Source organism: Primulina eburnea, chromosome 13, assembly GCF_022965805.1.
Source record: "Primulina eburnea isolate SZY01 chromosome 13, ASM2296580v1, whole genome shotgun sequence".
NCBI lineage: Eukaryota > Viridiplantae > Streptophyta > Magnoliopsida > Lamiales > Gesneriaceae > Primulina > Primulina eburnea.
In genome coordinates, this window is record NC_133113.1 from 916392 (window position 1) to 937085 (window position 20694).

Consider the following 20694-nt stretch of genomic DNA (forward strand, 5'->3'; position numbering starts at 1 on the left):
GTTCCCTTGTGAAAATTGTCACCAAAACTTAGCACACCATTGTTTCAACTACTTGTAGCAAGATATAACATATGATGAATTAGCCTACAAAATTGCTTCTTTACCCTCGTTTGAAAACAACTTGGTTGCCCACACATTAATTCAATGACATAATCTATCGCCAATGAAGAAAACTGGATCTGTTTACTTCTCAGAGAAAAAGTTGGGAGCCCAAATACAAATCACATGTGACCACCTTGATACATAGAACTTGCATGATCTCACTATTGACGTTTTAGGATGAACTAGGACAGAATTAATGCAGATTTATAAAAGTTAACAACTTGATCATAGGTTGTTTCATACAACTGGTTATACCTTTCAATCTGCAAAAAATCATTTATTGTTGCCTTGAAGAAGATTAGGCTATTATCTGCAAAAAATAAATAAGAAATAACCAAACTAATGTTAGCAATTTTGACCCCACAGAACAGCTTATGGTCAGCTTCCTTGGTGAGTATTGCTAATAACACTTGAGACACACACAAAAATGTATTGTGATATGAGATCTCCTTGTCTCAAACCACATTTTGGTTTTTAATTCTCCAATAATGGATTGATTATTTTTGAAGGAGTTGGAGACATATGAAACCCAACGCATAATGAGGTTAACCCAACCCGAAGAGAAACCCATTTTGACCCATATAGAATCAAGAAATTTTCATTTCACTCGATCATACATCTTTCTAATGTCTAATTTAGGAGCCATGAATCATGTTTTGTGCTTGTTATGTCAATGTATCCGGTGCATACACTCAAAACCAATTATGATATTATCTAAGACGAGTCTTTTTGGGATGAAGACACTTTGGGCTTGGTTGATTAATTGGCTAAGGATAGAGTGGAGTCGATTTGTTACAGTCCACGAGACTATCTTATAATAGATGTTGCCTAAATTGATTGGTGTGAAGTCTTTAGGCGTAAGAGGCTCTGCTACTTTTGGAATAAGTGTAATAAGAGTGGAATTCCAGAATTGTACGAATAGTAACAATTTTTTTCTTCAACTGATTAAACCTCACTCCTGCTCATTTCCTGATTTTCCTTTGATAAAAGTTAAGTTTAGCTGGAACATCCACTGATTGGTCTAAAGATTGCCAATACTGTTGGATGAAGGGTGAAAAATCTTTTTCAAGGGACCATTATGTTCAAAGAAAAAATTGTTATGACGTTGCTGGATATTGATGAATCCTTTAGGGGAAAGATTAATAAAATTGATTGACGGTCAGAGCCATATAATTCCAGTCATAACCTTCCAAGATGGGGTTAAAGCATTTTCTAATCAAAATTATTAAACTATTGATTCAGTCTCTCAAAAATAATATTGTCCCCTAATCTCTTGTTGAACCAAGTTAAAAGATCACATTTGCACTGAAAACCCGACAAACCACAATCTTCTATTACCTCTCTAAAAACATTTTAGTTGTTGAGCATGATTCCGTCGAAATCTAATCTCCCCCGATAACAACGAAAGTTGATTTAATTCTGGAATATTGTATAAACGACAGAGTAATTTCGAAGAAAAGTCACAAAGATTGGCAACATGGTTACCATAGAAGTCAGAAAAGCTCTAAAGTTTTTGATTATGCGTAATAATGCAGTCAATACGACCATTTGGAGCACGCATTTTAGTTTCACTAATATGCGAATTCTTCCGAATCCATCTTACCGACTGACTCTTTGACGCAATCCAAAGGACATTAACCTACCAACCATAGGAAGTGAACTTCTACCTCCTTGTCCACCACGTAAGCTTCAATTAATTAATCAATCGAGTGAATTCTTGCGAATCCAATCGACCAACTCCTTGACACAATCCAAAGAGAATGAACCTACCAACCGTAGAAAGTCAATTTTTACCTCTTTGTCCACCGACGAAGAGAGATATGTATTTCCTACTCAAGCCATTTATTAATTAACAACAACGATAATTTACATTTTAGCTATTTTTTAATAAGCTACATCATCAAGAGCCCGTTTGGTATAAGAAGCTACAATTAAAAAAATACTTTTTAAAAAAAAAAAAAAAAAAAGTGCTTTTTAAATTTTTAACTTGTTTCGGTGTGCTTCTAGTGCTTAAAAAAGCACTTATTTAAGTTGAAATTAGAGCTTTTTTAGAAGCCCTATTTTAGAGCTTTTTTCACTAGCTTTTTTAATAACCTTAAAAAAAACATCCACCAGTAGCCTCCTCTCAATCTTTTCTCCATTCTTCTACAAGGTACAAATTTTTTTTTCCGTCGAGGTTTTTGTTCGTTCATTTTTTTTCTGCTTTCTTTTTGCTGCAGAATCTACACTCCCTATTCATTTACGTCTGTATTACGTATTGTGAATTAGATAATTATGTTACAATTCGGTCAATGATCCGATAAATCCAGGAAGTCAGGAAGGGGAAAGTATTTTCTTATTCCATTTTTTTGCAACTACGTATATAATAATCATCAATTCTTGTGTATTACGTATATAATATTATATTAATTAAAATATGTTATATACTATAATATTACTGTAATATTATTTAATCTTTGTTTGTATTACTTTTTCATTTATGATATTGTGAATTAGATAATCTATTGTTTTTTTATGTTTTATTTTTTGAATATAGAATGTATTCGAAGTTAGCTCCTAAACGAGGATTATCAAATCCAAGTCAATTACCTAGATATACGATTGAGACTGTTGAACCTGGATTTGTTGCTGATGGGAATAATAAGACGGATCGGACTGATCATAATACCAAAATATTTTTAAAAATTTGTGAGGAAGAAATTGAATCCGGCAATAAGCCTGCCAAATATTTAAACAAAACGGGGTATACAAATTTAGTTTCAAAATTTCATGAGAGAACAGGACTTTCTTTGAATCAAAAACAATTCAAAAATAAATGGGATTCTATGAGAAAATATTTTGCACTGTGGGCACAACTTATTGGAAATAATGAGACTGACCTTGGTTGGGATCATAACAAGATGACCGTGCAAGCTGATAATAGTTGGTGGGAGGATAAGATTAAGGTACATAATTTATATACTACATTTTAAATTTTTAATCAATTATTTTTATTTATTTTTTGTTACGTTGCAAATTACAGGAAAATCCCGAGTATGGAAAGTTTAGATTGAGGGGACCCAAGAATTTAGATTTATTGGAAAATATATTTAAAGGTTCCATAGCAACTGGCTATGCTGCAATAGCACCATCAGATGATCAACCAATTCATAATAATTTCAACGATGATACAAATGATTATGATGTTCAGTTAGATGGAGAGTTTCAAAGTGATGTTTATATTAATGTTGAAAGCCAAGAATTTATGGAAAACTCAACAATGGGAGCTGACAACTCTATGCAGCAAAGGAAGAGAAAAAAAGCACTTTAATGATATGTATTCAAACACATTTATTAATTTAAAAAGTGTTTTTATCTATTCATCCAAACACAATATTAATACAACTTTTACTTAAAAAAGCACTTTTAAAAGCCAACTTAAAAAAGCATTTTTTTAATCAAAAAACTTTTGATACCAAACGGGCTCTAAAAGCTCATGATCTAGACACGCTTTTATATAATACCAAATGAAAGATAAATGAGATATATTCTCAATGTATACTATTCAAACTAAAGATAAAAATGGCATTATGCCAACATTTTCTTCAACAAATATTGACTATAGTCTGTCATTATCATGATTATATATCTTGTAAATTTGTAACTCTTTAATCCAATTTGGATCATAAATCACTTGTTGATAATATACTCAAATATACATGTTGGCAATAAAAAAAATAATTTTTTTGATGAAATATGTCCAACTTATTAGATTAAAAAACTTATTAGATTAAAAAGGAGTTGACAACTTTGAGTATTGACCAAGTCATGAGTTTATAATTAGACGATTGGACCATGATCAACATAACATTCTCCGCAGAAAAAAGTTGAACAAAAGCGAAGAAAAGATCCAGAAGACAAGACAACTCAACTAGATACAAACACTTGCAAATATTTTAGCTTTTAATTTTTCATCATCTTGTTTATATTTGTTTCAAGTTTATTTCAATTTTCAGCGTTTGTTCTCATCATTCAAATTCATGAAAAAGATGTTTGTTTCAAATCTTAATGGTTTATCCTTTGTGTTCATGTTAGTTAAAAAATTTCTTTCACTTTTTCATCAGTTTATTTGTGATACTCACATCAAATCGAGAATACTAGAACCAACGATCAAATCGAATATTTATTTAGTTTGATTTAGAAGTTTGATTAGCATTTTTCAGATTCAAATTTCTTAATTTGCGTAGACAAACCGACTTGGGGAGTAGTAGTTTTGTCGGGCATGGGTGTATTAAAAACTATTCTTGATTGTATTAGGAATTAGGACTTGTATATCTATTCTATCTATTCTATTTTATTAAGTACGAGGACATGATAGTAACCACCTAAAGGACACCAATTTTTTCTTCTAATTTTACCCTTATATGATACTAATATTACATTTTTGTTTTTTTTTTAAATTCAACGCACACTTTTTTTTCAACAATTAAAATATCAATTTAGTCCTTCCATAATTTGTCAAATTTCACTTTAGTTCATCGATAATGATAAAAAAAAATTATACACACACATCTAATGTGCTGAATAACTTTTATGAATGAACGAATGCATGTGAAGCAACGAAGACTTTTATAAACAACTCATAAACCTTCCCGACCGTCGATTGAGTCGACGGCCTCTAACCAACGGCCAGATCTACATCACAAAGGGCCCCATTACACCAATAACTGTTCTCCCCTCAATCGACGGCCAAAAATAACCCCCGTCACCCATCTACGGCCCATATCCAACGTAGCGGGCCGCGTAAAATCCACCCTAGATCCATAAAATTCGCGAACTTCCCCAATCAGCAGTCTTCGCGAATCTCTCCTCCTTCCTCTCCAGCGAGAATTGAAGATTGGAGGGAGGGGAGATGAACGGCGGAGATTCGAATCAGCAGCAGAAGATGCAACAACAGCAGTACCAGCAACAGTGGGCGGCGATGCAGCAGTATCAGCAGCATTGGATGGCGATGCACTATTCGGCCATGGCGATGCAGCAGCGGATGATGTACAATGTGCATTACGTGCCGTACTATCACGGCCACTATATGCAGCAGCAGCAGACGCACCCGGTAAAGAATAATCATCAGATTCAGAGCTCGGGTGATGATAACAAGACCATATGGATTGGAGATCTTCAGCAGTGGATGGATGAAGATTATCTGCAATCTTGTTTTTCTCAAACTGGAGAGGTAAAAATGTTGTCTTTAATGTATTAATAGATTATTATTTCATCTTGATCGCTTGTTGGAGTTTCTAAGTAATCATTTTTTTACTGCTGTTGGCTTGATTTGACCCTATAATTTGGAAAAATTATTGTTGCTGCTTTTACTTGTTAAAGTGTTTTTTCCCCCTGAGGATAACACATAAGCTTCCATGGTTTGGAAATAACTGTAAATTCAATTAAATACTTAATATTCAACCTGCATGAGAAAAAAATCTCATTTTCTAAACACTTGACTACCAATAAAACTGAACCCACTGTAAAAATCTCATCTTCTAAACATATGACTACCAATAAAACTGAATGAAAGCAGACCCCTACACGCCTCTGCGATTTGTAATATTGGTGTAAATTAGAACACCTTTTTTTGAGTTTTTCTGGTTTTGGGTTTTACTGGGTCAAAAGTTATCGATTTATAGGCTCTGGAGCCTGTACTTATCTTGAGAATATTGGGATAGATTTTTCTTTAATAAGGAATTTGTGCATTTCGGAATTCCTCTACATCAATGGTTAAAGGGAAAATAATGAACTTTAACGATCTCCATCAAGCTGTTGATGACTTGGTGTTTGAATGAGCTGCAAATTATGGTCGTTGGTCTGCCATATGCTGATAAGTGGTTGAACTGTGTTTTGGATTTGGCGTGCTTGAGAAATTTTTATCTGTGAACAGCAAGCTGAAGAGTTTTGATAATATCAATACTAACTATCAGCACTAATGAACTCTAAATGCGAGAGTGAAACTTTTAAGGCCAGTGTGGTTCCTAGATTTGGATTATCTGAGTTCTAATTGGTGTGAAGCTTATCTTCATAAAGAAGATAAAGACAAGAAAGAGTTCTCCTTTTTTCCCAATGAACTTTTATTAGGTTAAGTTTTCTCATGGATGAAGGTTAGTCACAGACCATTGATCTGGAAATTTCCCCGTGATCTAAAATTTGAAATGTAGGAGATTTCTGGGATTAGTCGAGCACAACAAACTTTTCATTCAGTTACTAGTCTTGAAATCTTAGTTTCCAACTTTGACAACTCTCTTTTGGGAAACATCAGTCCTTTTTAATCTAAATGTTTGTGTAATTTTAGGAGATGGGGAAAAGACATAGATGGTTGATAACTAAATGCAGTGACAGAGCTAGATGGAGGCGGGTGCAACCACACGTACCCACTCAAAATTTTAATTTTTTTATATCAATAAATAAAATAATAATTGATTCAAATGTAAACATTTACTCAATTTTGCCCCCTCATTTTTTTTTCCAAAGAGATTTATTTAATTTATAAGAACATCAATTTTATTTAAAAGTTTTTGTATTAAAAATATAATGCCTAACCCAACTTATAAGATCAATGCACATTCCTCCTTTGATAAAATAGAATTCGAATTTATAAAGAAAATCATTCGACACTAATTATATTTAGCAAACTTGTTTAGAAGTTTTATTCCAGTGAATTCGTTGATTAAGAAAAATTATCTATATAGTGTCAGTTAGACTTTTTTGAGCTCAATTCAACACAATTACCAATTTCAGAACGTGTCAAGTGTCAACTGATTTAGCTATAAAAATTGTCAATATAAGATTAAATAATAAAATACAAGATGAATATTTATGTAACCCATTATTAATGTATAGTGGAAAAAGTGATTGATCAAACTTTCATTTGGCTCAATTATTTCAAATTAGGAAATTAATGCTACACACACTTGAAATACCTATATTTATGTATCTTTCTAATTTAAATTAATGTATTACTGTATGATTTATAATGATTAAACTTTTTTTTTTCATGTTTTTTTATAATTTATTGCTACGAGATATGTCATAGATGAAAAATTATAAATTTTGGTGTTTTAATTACTTTTTTTTAAGTAATTTATTTTGAAGATGTAGTTTTTATTTCTTTACCATCAATTTCTTATTATTTTGAGAGTAAATATTTAATGCTATCTTTATATTTTAAATATTTTATTGATTGACTAATTTAAAACATTCGATTCGCCCCAGTGAAAATATTCTATCTCCGTCCTTGACGAAATGATATCTATGTGATGACTATGATGAGATCTTAGCAGACCAAAATTGTCTTTTTCATTTGCTATCTTTAAGTTATGTGACAGCTTTGATCCATTGCTTAAGCTGTCAGTGATTTATTTATTTCATCATTTATTCCCTTTTATCTTGCTCTTGGGGTTGTAAAAATGTTTTAAGATTGAATTTTGAGTTGTCTTCTCATTACTGCTTAATCAATTGGTTAAAAATTGATCCTAGTTTGATTGAATCCCTTATATCTTCACTTTTAACTGCTGCGTACCATCAGTCCTCCAAAATATAGGTCCTTTTTCGTGATAACCTTTATCAGTAATCTGTAATGCATAGTCCTGGAAATCAAATTCTTCTATTGCTTGATTTTTTATAAGTTTAGTTTGAGTTCATTAGTGAATGATCTAGATTGACCACTGATGCTATGTCGTTCCAGAATTCTGTGATTAAGGGGTACTGCTGCTAAGTTCTAATGAACACCCTCCAATGACTTGGCTATATAATGGTATTTGTTGGTTTAAGAGATTGTCATCCACCCCTAAATGAAGTTTTTTGACATCATAATTTATTAAAAAAGTAATTATCAACAAAATCACATAAAAGCCATAGATCATATATGTTTGTGTATATAAATATTTATACTTACATACATACATACATACATATATATATATATATATACATATATACATATATATATATGTGTACACACACACAACCACACACACACACACACACATATATATGTATGTATGTATGTAATATTTATATACACACACAATCCAATTTGAATATTCAAGCTTTGGACATCTCACTGGGTTAATGTGTATGAATAACAATTTAACATATTTAAGCCTTCTAGAAATCTAGCACGTATTAATTTAGCTCAGCATCTCAATCCAGGATTCCGCTAACTTCTCCGGTTTCTATGAAATCCCTATCCAATAATGAAGTCCTACAGGATGGTTATCTTATGAACATACGAACAAAGCCCCATAACAGAGGGTGAGCAGGGACGCTCAGTACGTATAGATAAATGGAAAAGGTGAGATGTATACAAATCTAATGAGATGCATGCATGAATGCGTGTGACGGATGATGTATAGGTCAACAAAGGAATAACAAATCAATAACTTTGGTCATTAACACCCACATTACCCAACCACGTGTTCTCCATATGGCAGTCGTCTACTTCATGGGGTCTTCATTATCTAACATAGTATCTCAGGTCCATGCCACGGCATGATGAGCCTATTGTCCGCTTCACATGGGCTCCATAGTCCAACATGATACCTCGAGTTCATGATTCAACGAGCCTATCGTCTATTTTACAGATCTGTATTTCCAAATCATGACACCCAACAAGAACTCCAACTCATTAAGTAAGAAAACACATAAAATTACATATTTAGATGACTCATAATGCATGTCATCATTCTATTTTACAACTTCCATACCTTTTGCATCGAACAGTAAAGGAATACACCTGAACTTCCCGACATGAACTCCCCCAAGCCACAACAACCTTTTCCCAATCAACACAAATGCTCGTAACATGGTTTACTACGAGGTATGATGCACCATCATTACTAGCGTCATGAATAATTCATTTAAGCCACTTAAAAAATGTGTTGTTTACCCGTTTTATTCACCTTGTCATCTTTATTAAATATTTAGCATGCACAGATTGGAATATGTTCCTAAACATGCCGTTATTCATTATTGGCTTACCCATTCTTCAACAAATATGTATATACTCATTTTTAGGCACATAAAATGTCAAACAATCCTCAGCTATGTTTGAATATATTCTAGGGCATTAAGGCATTTAGCAACAATTTTTTCAAAAAAATGTAAGCTCATTTAGAATGCATCTGTTCTCATTTAAGCCTTTAAACAAACACCTTAGCTACACAGTACAACACTTGTGGCCAAAGTATGCTTAAATTAGGCAAAGTAAACCCCTTGTTTATAAACATCTACTATCAAGTATCAACTCAACTCAATGCCATATTACAAACAAGTGTATATAAACTCGATTGTGCCAGAAGAACTTTAAACTTGCAGTAAAATGGAACAAGCACATAAACAACCAACACCAAGGTTTAGCTATGTTATCAACAAGCTTCGGATTGTTTTTCACTCGCCAGATGCTTTCAAGCTTCAGACACTCAAAATATCTGCAAATTTCTTGGCTCCTTTATACACAAACAATAAGATTCTGGGGTTACAATCACGTTAAGGAAAATAACCATGAAAACAAATTAGAGGAAGCACAGCTTCGCTACCAGCCTTGGTTGCTGAACTGATATTTTTTAATGTGTTGGAATTGTTACTTTATCTAAGTACTGTATTTGCGATTTATCAGTGCTGGAATTAATCTCTTTAGAGATCCATACTTGCAGGTTGTTTCGGTCAAGACTATACGCAACAAGCAGACTGGCCAATCAGAGAGATACGGATTCGTCGAGTTCAATTCTCATGCGGCAGCTGAGAAAGTCCTACAAAGCTGCAACGGCGCCATGATGCCAAATACTGAGCAACCCTTCCGCTTAAACTGGGCAGGATTTAGCTGCCAGTGATAGGCGCCCTGAAGCTGGTTCTGATTTGTCAATATTTGTTGGAGATTTGGCTACTGATGTTACTGATGAGATGTTGCATGATATATTTGCCTCTAAATATCCATCTGTGAAAGGTGCAAAAGTAGTAATTGATTTGAGCACTGGTCGTCCAAAAGGTTATGGCTTTGTCAGGTTTGGTGATGAAAATGATAGGTCTCAAGCCTTGACTGAAATGAATGGTGTGTGTTGTTCTAGTAGACCTATGCGTGTTGGTGTTGCAACTCCTAAGAAACCTTCAGTTCAGCAACAATATTCTCCACAAGGTACGGAATCCTTTGCACTGTTCTGCAACTTGGTGGCATTTTTGCTCCAAAGATTCAGTACCCACCTGTATATAATTGTTGTCCATATGTTTATCTGTGATGGGTGGTACACCACCTGTGTTTGTAAATACATTATTATATTTGACACCTTAATATTCTTTGTCCATTACTTTTGATGCTTTACTCTTGCTAAAAAATTAAATTGGAGCAGCCGCTTGCATCTTTGTTTCATCTTATTTTGGGTCAAACCTCATTGGAGTTTGTCTTTAACTCTGTCAATAGCAGTTCAGAGATGTACTCTGATTTAATTTTTATTGAATTTTTGTACTTTCACCGTGTAGCTGTGGTATTTTCGGGTGGATACGCATCGAATGGTGCTGTGCCCCAAGGTCAGTCGGATAGTGATTCGTCAAACACGACAGTAAGTATCCCTCTGTAGTTAGTTATGGTAAATTTTATTGTACAACAATTCATGATATCCTTTTTTATTCTAGATATTTGTGGGAGGACTAGACACTGATGTCAATGATGAAGAACTCAGGCAGTGTTTTACTCCATTTGGAGACATTCTCTCTGTAAAAATACCTGCTGGAAAGGGATGTGGCTTCGTACAATTTGCAAACAGGTAAATCCTGTGACGTGGGACATGAATGCAGAATTTATGATACAAACTGAACATAAAAAGGAAAAAGAAAGGTGCGGATGTAAACATTTGTTCATCCAAACAAGAAATTGGATTTGCTTGATTGCATTTTGCTGACGTCTTCATCTTGGTAGGTTATGTTTGGATTGATCAAATTGAATCGATTGGGGATTTGAACTCAAATAATTTAAACTTCCTTTGATTTGAAATACTGGCTGGATGGATGATGTAAGATATTTAGTAAACCCCTTCGCATTAGGATGGTTCATTCAGCATGATCTTTTGTTGAGATAGTCCTATCCTATACTGAGTCTACTACTGCTCTCTTCTATCCTGTGCTTGTCTATCTTCCTATGTGTAGTGTCTTCTACACAACTGTGTTTTTCCTATCATATAGTGGACAATACACCATATTTGAGATTTCACAAAATTCTTAAAAAAAAGAATAAAAGTTGTGATTCTTGTTGTACATGCTTTTGTAGCTATGGATGTGATATGATTGTTTTCCCAAGAGTATATATATTATTTCCTAAATAGGGGTGTTCTGAATTAAAATTCTCGATGTTAGGCCCTCGTCGAATTTTTGCTACCAAGAAAGTTGATACATGTGACTATTACAATACCATGGCATGACCCTTATAATATATCATTTGAACAGAAGCGATGCAGAGGAGGCACTTGAGAGATTAAGCGGCACGGTTATTGGCAAGCAGACAGTTCGCCTTTCTTGGGGTCGAAATCTGGGAAACAAACAAGTAATTCTTCAATTTTTATTTCATTTTGAGTGATTGGGATATTTCCATCTTGGAGAATCTTAGTTCTTTCCCATTTAATTGTAAATTCTTCACCACATGAACCTACATGCCAAATTACCATTCAACACACAAATAAAAGAACAAAGTTCATAAGTGTAATCGTCAGCATTGCATCCTTTGGAGCTCAACACCTTTTAGCGGCTTGAAATTTTGTTTTCTCAAAACAAAACATTTGGTTGAAACATAACTAGGCATATCTCTCTATATTTTCTGCGTATTCACTACTTTAAGCTTATGTTGAAAGGAGAAGTAGAAAAAGGTACACTTTCACCATCTTTTTTAATGTTGCCGTTTACAGAAGACCCATCTTTTTTAATATTTGCTATGACATTTCTTCTGATAATCATAACTGGGGAAATATAGATATAGTTCTTCACCAATGTCAAAACGGCCATTCATCAAAATATCTACTGAAGACTGTAAATGCAGAGTTTAGCATGTCAAATCCTATCAACAATATGCTGCACTAGAGAGAGAGCCGATGTTTCTTTTTTCGCATGTTTCCTATCAAATGTTTTCGCAGGTTTCCTATCAAATTCACTCTGTAATATTGTTTTCTCTGTGCATCCTTCTTGCTTTGCAGATAAGAATGGATTCTAATAATGGCACATACTATGGCAGACAAGTTAACAACGGATATGGACACACCAAGACTACAGCTTATGGAAAGTCTTCAAATGGTCACACAAACCATCAGCAGTCAGTGAGCTAGTATATTCTGCAATTGTTCTGAAATTTAGCAGAGTTATCGTCGAATGAACTTAAAAAACAAAGTTTCCTGTAACGGAATGTAGAATTTAGGTAATATCCTCGGGTGTTCATGCACTGAGACTTTCATAGAATGTTTCATGAATTTTGTAGCTGGATTAATAGCACGTGAGACAACCTTTGTATTTTTATTTCTTGGTGTACCTTTACGTTGACAATTTTGGAACTGCGGTGAGATTGTTTCTTTTTGTTATTGTTTCTTGTCCTTAATTCATTAATCTTCATTCTTTTACTTTCATGATGATATATTTTGAAACACTGTATATACCCTGAATATTTGGTATATAGGTGTATCAAATAACCTTTTCCGAACCGATACTTGTGCTATAATCTAGCTGTGTAACTGTGTACGGTATTGTGCTTTTATATATAGGCCAGAGCAGGTCTCTTGTGAGATGATCTCACGAATTTTTATCGGTGAGACATGTCAATTCTATCAATATTTATAATAAAAATAATAATCTTAACATAAAAAATAATATTTTTTCATGGATGACCCAAATAAGATATTCGTTTTATAAAATACGATCGTGAGATCGTCTCACACAAATTTTTGCCTAAAGGCCAGTACTAAGAACCTATGTGGCTATGTTGTTCCTTGATCTTGTAACAAATGATCTCTAGTTACTAAATTTCAATGATTTTATTTTATTTTCGGTTACTAAACTTTCGTTGCTTTGATATAAAATTCGATACATTTTCTTAAAACTTTACATGAATGCAACTTTACACATTTAGGTATCCTTTTGGAGCGCACATTTGATTCGAATTCTACAATAACTAAACTTAAAAATAATTATATTATTCATATATTTTACTTTACTTTTATCCTCCTAATATAAATTTCTTTATCATTTCATACACTAGCCAAACAGGGCCTTGATATACTCAAAAGGACAATCATAAGTTTCGAGCCAGCAAATGAACCGATATTAACCGATTACAAATTTACATCTACAAAATAACAGATGGTCATAAGTTAGGCTGTAGAAACGTACAACGCTTAGCCAGACCAACATAAGATAAGAGCTTTTCCGTGTCCAAGTTAGTAGACTAGGTGAGCGCGAGACCAAATGGTCATAAGTTTGATTCTCTGGTGCGGTTTACACGCTTGGCTAAAGAATAAAGGTTTACATTACTTTTCAAAGGTTGGAGGCTATGTTCTTGCGTATCAGAATGCGGCCTTCGTGACTATAGAAAGGATCATGATCACTGAGCATACTCTTATCACACGTGAATTTATCGTTAGACGAAATACCATTTCATAGAAATTCACTGGTTCAATCTTTATCTATCAGCATAAGTAACAATAGTCCTGTATAATTTGTTGGAATAGGGGAAATGGTGCCTGTTCATGAAACAATCGAAACAGTGCCAAACTACCAGGCGAGGAAACGGGAAATAGAAACTGGGAGGCGCGTCTCTTAGTCCAATCTTGTTCACTTGTCTCTTTCATATCAACATCTTCCTCTCGTCCACTTAGAGAATATAAACATTTAGTTGTACTTTCTCATGAATATATATAATTTCGAAAGTATCTTTTACTCGGTAAAAAGATTGCTTTCCAATATCATCATAAAGTATGCCAATGATATCGGCAAATTAGGTGTATTAATGATGGTAGATGAATACTATAAATTTTGCAGTGGACATGTTGCATAAACATGTTGCCTACTTGGACGGAGTAAACTCGTTTCCATTAATTGTTGCCTATTTGGACCAAGGAAACACATTTTCATTAATGAAAACGTGTTTTTACAGTGATGAGGGAGCTCTATAAATAGAGATCGTTCTCTTTAGTTTGAATCATCCCAAATTCTCATCCAGTTGTTCTCTTGAGAATCTCTTCTTATTTGAGTGTGTTGTTCTATAATATTATGAGGTGTTTTGTTATACAATATTAAAAGAGTGTATTCTCTTTAGAAATACAATGAAAATTTGCAACCTATAAAATATTATAATGAAATTTTTTCATCTTACCGGTGGTTTTTATCCAAATAATTTTTCACATAAATTTCGATATCTAATTTATTTTTCATATTTATATCTCAAAATACCGAAACTGAGACCATCAAATGAGGATTAAGTCAATGTCTAAAAAAAGCTTTATGTGGACACATAAAATGATTTCTTGTTTACTAAGTGTCGCAATGAATCTATATATAAATGCAATGATCCTTGAATTACAAAAGCAGTTTTATCATCAAACAAATTGCAAAACCGAGTATTTGTCGCAGTGCTGGTAGGTACGACTGTTTAGATAAGTGCAACCTAAAGCTTTTAGACTATACTAAGTGTCGCATTTCCATTACTATCACAGAGATTGTGAAAACCAATTCATTGCCTATACGAGCACTCTACAAAACTTATGAGCAAAAACAAAATTAAATTACCTGACAGAACTACCATGTCTTTCATGTCAAGACCCTTTGCTACAAACTTGGCACTGATGGCATCTAGAGGTCGAAAGGTGATGGCCGTCAACTGTTCGTTTGCTGACTTCTCGGCTGCAGTAAAACCATCCAGTCTACCTAATGAAACAGGCCAAAAAGGACCTCCTGACTGCACCAATTAGATACATGAATACAAGAGCAGAAGACTGCATATATTGGCTCCAATTTACCCAGTATTATTGAAATTATATGAAGAACAAGCACGGTATGATTATGTGGCTTACCTGAAAAACGGCATCTCTAGCCGCTAGAGTCAATATGTCTACACACGATACTGTTGAGGGGCAATATTTCTCTAACTCTGCCTTTATGTTGTCGTTAACTTCAAATCCTCTAACAGAATTGTAGTTGGGTCCAGCGTTCTTTCTCCCCTTGAATTATTTAGTGTCATCCAGAAGCACAGAACCTTCACATCCCTAAAAAAAGCATATAGCAACCCCATTAACATTAAGAAATGCAGTCCGTCCATGTTCTAACTTAAAATCCTTGTCAGTTTTGTCATGCCATAGGCTCATAGATGGCGCAACAAAAACTGTGGATAAGGGATTCATCAGTAACTATTTTGCATCATTCTTCACTCTAAGAAAACAATTAACTCAAGTTACTAGACGAGTTCAATGCATAATTTTGAAAGACCATTTACCACTACTCTTATTATACAATCATTATGTTTATTAGGACAAACAAGTCAAATAACAAGTTATTAGGAGACTTATTACGTCTACAAAACAATCATGAAAGTGTAACCAGAGGAGGGAAGCAGCGATTCTGTTGTCATTCTGGAATGCTGCCCAAACACCACGACTCACTATCATGAGCAATTGAGGGCAAGACATAGCATAAAAACTGTAACTAAGAGGTACATCAGATTTGTCATAATAACCATCATTGGCTGTGAATGTATCAAGAACATTGAATAAAAGATTACAAAGAAGAAAGAAGCAGGATTGAAGGTTTTACAATCCCATTATTTATTCACAATTTCATTATCACTAATCAAGGAATCGATTCAATTTATAGTAAGAACATAGGATTATTCAAGATTACTCATTGGTGAGGTTGGAGAGTGGTAATTCCACTAAATTCTCAATTACCTAATTGCCATAACTGACATCATAGAACTAATACATGCATCAAAATAAAGAAGATAAAATGTGAATCATACACCACTTGATAGTTCTTAATTTTTTACACGTTATGATTGCACTTGAACATTTTAAAAAACATAAGTAATAAGAATATTCTGAAGTATTGTGAACTTGTATCCCAGATATTTCACAACTAATGTTTTCAATTTACTTAATTAAGATTTAAGCACCTTAACAAAATAAAAGGAATAATTGTTCTAGCTCTTTGTCGGATTCTAATTCAATATCATTTTCTTCATTTATATCGTCTTCCATATTTTCCAATACAAAGTCAGGTTTTATTTGGGTGTCTTCAAGTTTTTTTTTGTTTAAGAATTTTATTTTATCGAATACTTATCATTAAAAATTTAAATTTTATCTTAAGAGCTCGCTCTTTTTCGAGTTTTTTTCGCGCTTAACGTGATCAACTCAAGGTTTATAGCTTTTTTCTCGCTTTTACCACAATCCAAACTTTTTATTCACGCTTTTTAGAACAATGGTAACTAACAATAAACAACATGCAAGATTGATCACGACATGAATTAGCACACGAATAAGTACGTTTTTTTGTGTGCAAATAATTGTCGTCCTGTTATTAATTAAATTAAATAAACTAAAACTTGGGGACTAAATTTAATTAAAAAAATCATATCATGCAAGTAAATTTGAAGAATGACGTCTAAGTACTTGGAAAAAGAAAATTTATTTGGAAAATTCAATTACTTTCATATAAAAGGTACCCAAAGTTAAGTTGACCGGATATCTTTCTTTTTTAGTGTGAACCCTCTGATTCCCACAGTCGCGTTAGGCCCAAACTATTCTGTTGTTGAGTCAGGGAGCCATTGCGGTGCAGGTCTCTCTCAACGCTAATCTCCCCATTCACAAGACTCGGACCCAAGACCTTATGCAGAGGGAATCACGATCCTTACAACATAGATTACATCAAGATGATTAATAAGGTAAGGTTGTAAGGCCAAAGAACTAAAAAATAAAAAAATAAAAACATTTGATCAACTTGCACTCAGGTATATCAGCAAATAGCTTTTTAAAAGGGAAAAGATGCACTTAATCAGTACATTTTACAAGCATGTGCAACACCTCCAAGAAATCCACAAATTTTATAATCCATGGCAGCAAAAACTCTCTGTTCATTCAACCAAAATCAAGCGGAGACACCTCAGTTTTTAACTATATTCAACAAGTGGAAATCACTTGTGTCGCACAACGGTTCGGCTAATTCGAATCGAAAACTGAAACATAGTATGGTAGAAGCACTACTGTGCTTCATGACAAATGCAGATGTTGTAAGAACTTTGACAAAGGCTGCACCAGTTTGAATTTATTATAGATAAGGATTACATCAAAGAAACTGGCAACAGATTTGGTCATGACATTATAATTTAATGCAAATATGAAGGCGGCGCAATTGCGCAAAGATTAAAATATAAACGTAAAGGAATCAGAACAAAATTAAGGAAAAATGTTCGTCTAAAAATAATTTCGTGTTAAAAATTTGAACTTACCGAAGAACAAAAAATAATCTTTCTTCGGCTTCTCCGAACTCCCAAAAATTCCGGAAACCCCACATTTTGCATAATCATAGTCTACCACCAGAGCATTCACAGTTGATAATGAGATCCAAACTTCAATCACGATTTTGTAACCAAAATTTTGGGGGGTAAAAGACTCAATTTTTGTGTTCAATTTCCTCCAAAATATAATATTTGGAAAAAAAGAAGAAGAAAACATTTGGCCCATGCAGGTCTCGAACCTGCGACCTTCGCGTTATTAGCACGACGCTCTAACCAACTGAGCTAATGGGCCATTTGTCTTCACATTCTAAATGTTTATATATATTATTGTATTATGTGAAATATAATCAAAATTTCATCTTTCTGCATAAAAAACACAGTCGATATTTATATATTTTTTGAAAAAAAAATGAATTTCATCTCTTCAAGACTCAACAAGTTTCGAATTTCAGATGGAGTTTCCCATCCATTGTTCGTGTAGTCTCTCCTATACTGCACAAAACTAAGACCTATTTAATATATAAAAATGATATTTTTTTTAATATCAGGGAGAAGAGTTTTACATGGATATCAAACTCGGAATTTTATCATACGAGTTAAGTCTCTTGTGAGACGTGTCAACTATACTTAAAATAAAAATAATATTTTTAACAAAAAAATTTTTAAAAAAAAATCACGAATCTGATAAGATTTGAGATTCTTCTCACAAAATATCTCGCGAGATATAGCGGATGTTATTGGGCCAAAAGACCTGTGATCTACCGATATATAAATAAATAAATAAAATGAGGAACACATGGAAGACTTGAGAGGAGCAATAATCGATATATTTTATATATTTACGTCACTTGATAACATTCTAGATTTGATTAAGTCAATTAAATTTGGTCAAGTATCATTTCATATTTCTTACTAAAATAAATAAATAAAAACAATTATGATTCTTGGAGGGTTGCCTCATGCATTTATATGATTAATTTTATCCTAAATTCTAAAAATATTAAGAGTGGCTATTGGGATTTGGGTGGATAAGTTTAAAATATATAATATAACACAAAAATTATTCAATCAAAATAAATAAATATATATTTTAAAAAGTAAGAAAATAATTTGAAAAGAAAAATTTTCCAAAAAAAAAATTATTTTGCTCTCATTTTATGATTGTTTTGATAAGATATAAAAAAATTATTGAAAGTTGTTAATGATTAATACACTATGACATAGTTTGGTACACATGATATGATAAACATGTGATATATAATATAAGGATAAGTTAATGATAAATAAGATGTAGGGTATTATATTTAATGTTTGTTATGATTTTAATAAGAGTGATTAAATTTATATAATAGATTGTAATGACAAAATTAACCTTATCATAATACATTTTATAATTTCAAAATTGTTGCTTGAGTTCATATTTTTATCTGTTCATGCGTTGACAATGCTTGCATTATTTATTTTTTTTTTACCTAATTTTATATATATTATATAATATGATAATGGAGCCCTTAATTTTATGAGTCGAGTCAAATATAAATTTTTAAGATTAATCGAGTGATACTAATAATTTTATTGAGATTTATACAAATCATTTATATAATTATCTCGAGTTCATTTATATCATTATCATATTATATAATATATAAAAATAAATAAAAATATTTATTTGATTTTAATTTCTACCTACAAGTGAAACGAGAGAACAATAGAGTTTAGGATTTTTGTATATTGAGGATAATTAAGTCATTTATGGTGTTTTTATCATTAGATTAAAATTATCACATCTTATAAAAGGGATATTTTATTCCTATATAAAACTATTTATCACGGGCACATGATATTATCATGAGTTTTCTAAAAAAGTATCAAACGTGGGATAAAAGAGGATTATTTATCAATCCCTCTCTTATCTTATGTACCAAACTAAATAAAATAAAATAATATTAAATATAAACACTAGACTATATATTGCAACAAATGAAAAGAAAAGTCTAATCTTTATATTTTAGATTGAAGAGGTATAAATATTTACTAAATAAGAAATACTCTTGTGTACCTCTAACATTCCCTCAAGTATACAGGTTTACAATGTTTCTCATGAGTTGTCCGAGTTGATAGAGTATGTGAGCTTTCGGTCAATAATAACGATTTCGATTTTCCTACCAACACTTTCTCGGACGAGCCTGTTTTATAGGTCTCGCTCAGTGTACTTTACCTGACAATCATTATTTGCAGAGTACTGCATTAGCTCAAAAGTTTACACAGTGTGCAACGAAAAGTAACGGTTATGGATTATCACGTCGTGAAAAATTTATACTAGTTTATAATATATTATAATTTGTATTATATGAAGGATCGACTACCATGATATATAATTTAAAATCTTTAGTAATGTTTAGAGCTATATATACTGATACATATATATATCAGCTATCTTAGTTGATACAAAAAAATATTGGAGAAGATGTACAATACAAAGATCATTTCAATGGAAGTGGACCATGATCTATCCTTGGAGTAGATCTTTTGTGAGACGATATCATGAAACTTTATACGTGAGATGGGTCAATCCTGCCGATATTCACAATAAAAATAATATTCTTAGCATAAAAAGTAATAATTTTTCATGGATGACCCAAATAAGATATCCGTCTCACAAAATACGACCCCGTGAGACCGTCTCACATAAGTTTTTGTCATATCTTTGTGGTAGACATGAAGTAGAAATATGAAATCTTATCCGATCTTGGAAAAAAGAATTTCCCATTTCCATGTCTTCCACGCAACATGATCATATTTGATTCTTGACATATACAAGAAAACAACAAGGTTTATCCAATAGTGGTCATAAATGAGAAGTTCACAAGGAGAAATCTTTCATTAAAATTGTTTAAAATTCCCTCAAAAATAACTGTAGTTCATCGGTTCAAGATCTGGGCTTAGCTCAAAGTTCCATATGCCAAAGGAATACTAAAAACTGGATTCGACGAAGCGGCCGGATGCGTAAGACGTCGCGAGATTATAAAAAAATAAGCCTGGAGAGTTTGAAGTAGATATTGAGTACGTTTGGTTGGAGAAGTCGGCCGATT

At 32.8% G+C, this 20694-nt stretch overlaps 1 protein-coding gene, 1 non-coding gene and 2 pseudogenes across 2 annotated transcripts; 2 read left to right on the plus strand and 2 right to left on the minus strand.

Annotated features, from left to right (window-relative positions):
- The first annotated feature begins 2639 nt into the window (after positions 1 to 2639).
- Positions 2640 to 3412, plus strand: LOC140809110 (L10-interacting MYB domain-containing protein-like). The gene is made up of 2 exons (XM_073166591.1): positions 2640 to 3047; positions 3125 to 3412. Exons 1-2 carry the CDS (start codon positions 2640 to 2642, stop codon positions 3410 to 3412), a joined length of 696 nt encoding a protein of 231 aa, XP_073022692.1.
- Positions 3413 to 4888: 1476 nt separating this feature from the next.
- Positions 4889 to 12683, plus strand: LOC140808916 (polyadenylate-binding protein RBP47-like; annotated as a pseudogene).
- Positions 12684 to 14488: 1805 nt separating this feature from the next.
- LOC140810911 (peroxidase 10-like) lies at positions 14489 to 15872 on the minus strand (annotated as a pseudogene).
- A 1948-nt stretch (positions 15873 to 17820) lies between these two features.
- TRNAI-AAU (transfer RNA isoleucine (anticodon AAU)) lies at positions 17821 to 17894 on the minus strand. The gene has a single exon. It is a non-coding gene; the product is annotated as a tRNA-Ile (tRNA).
- Positions 17895 to 20694: the final 2800 nt, after the last annotated feature.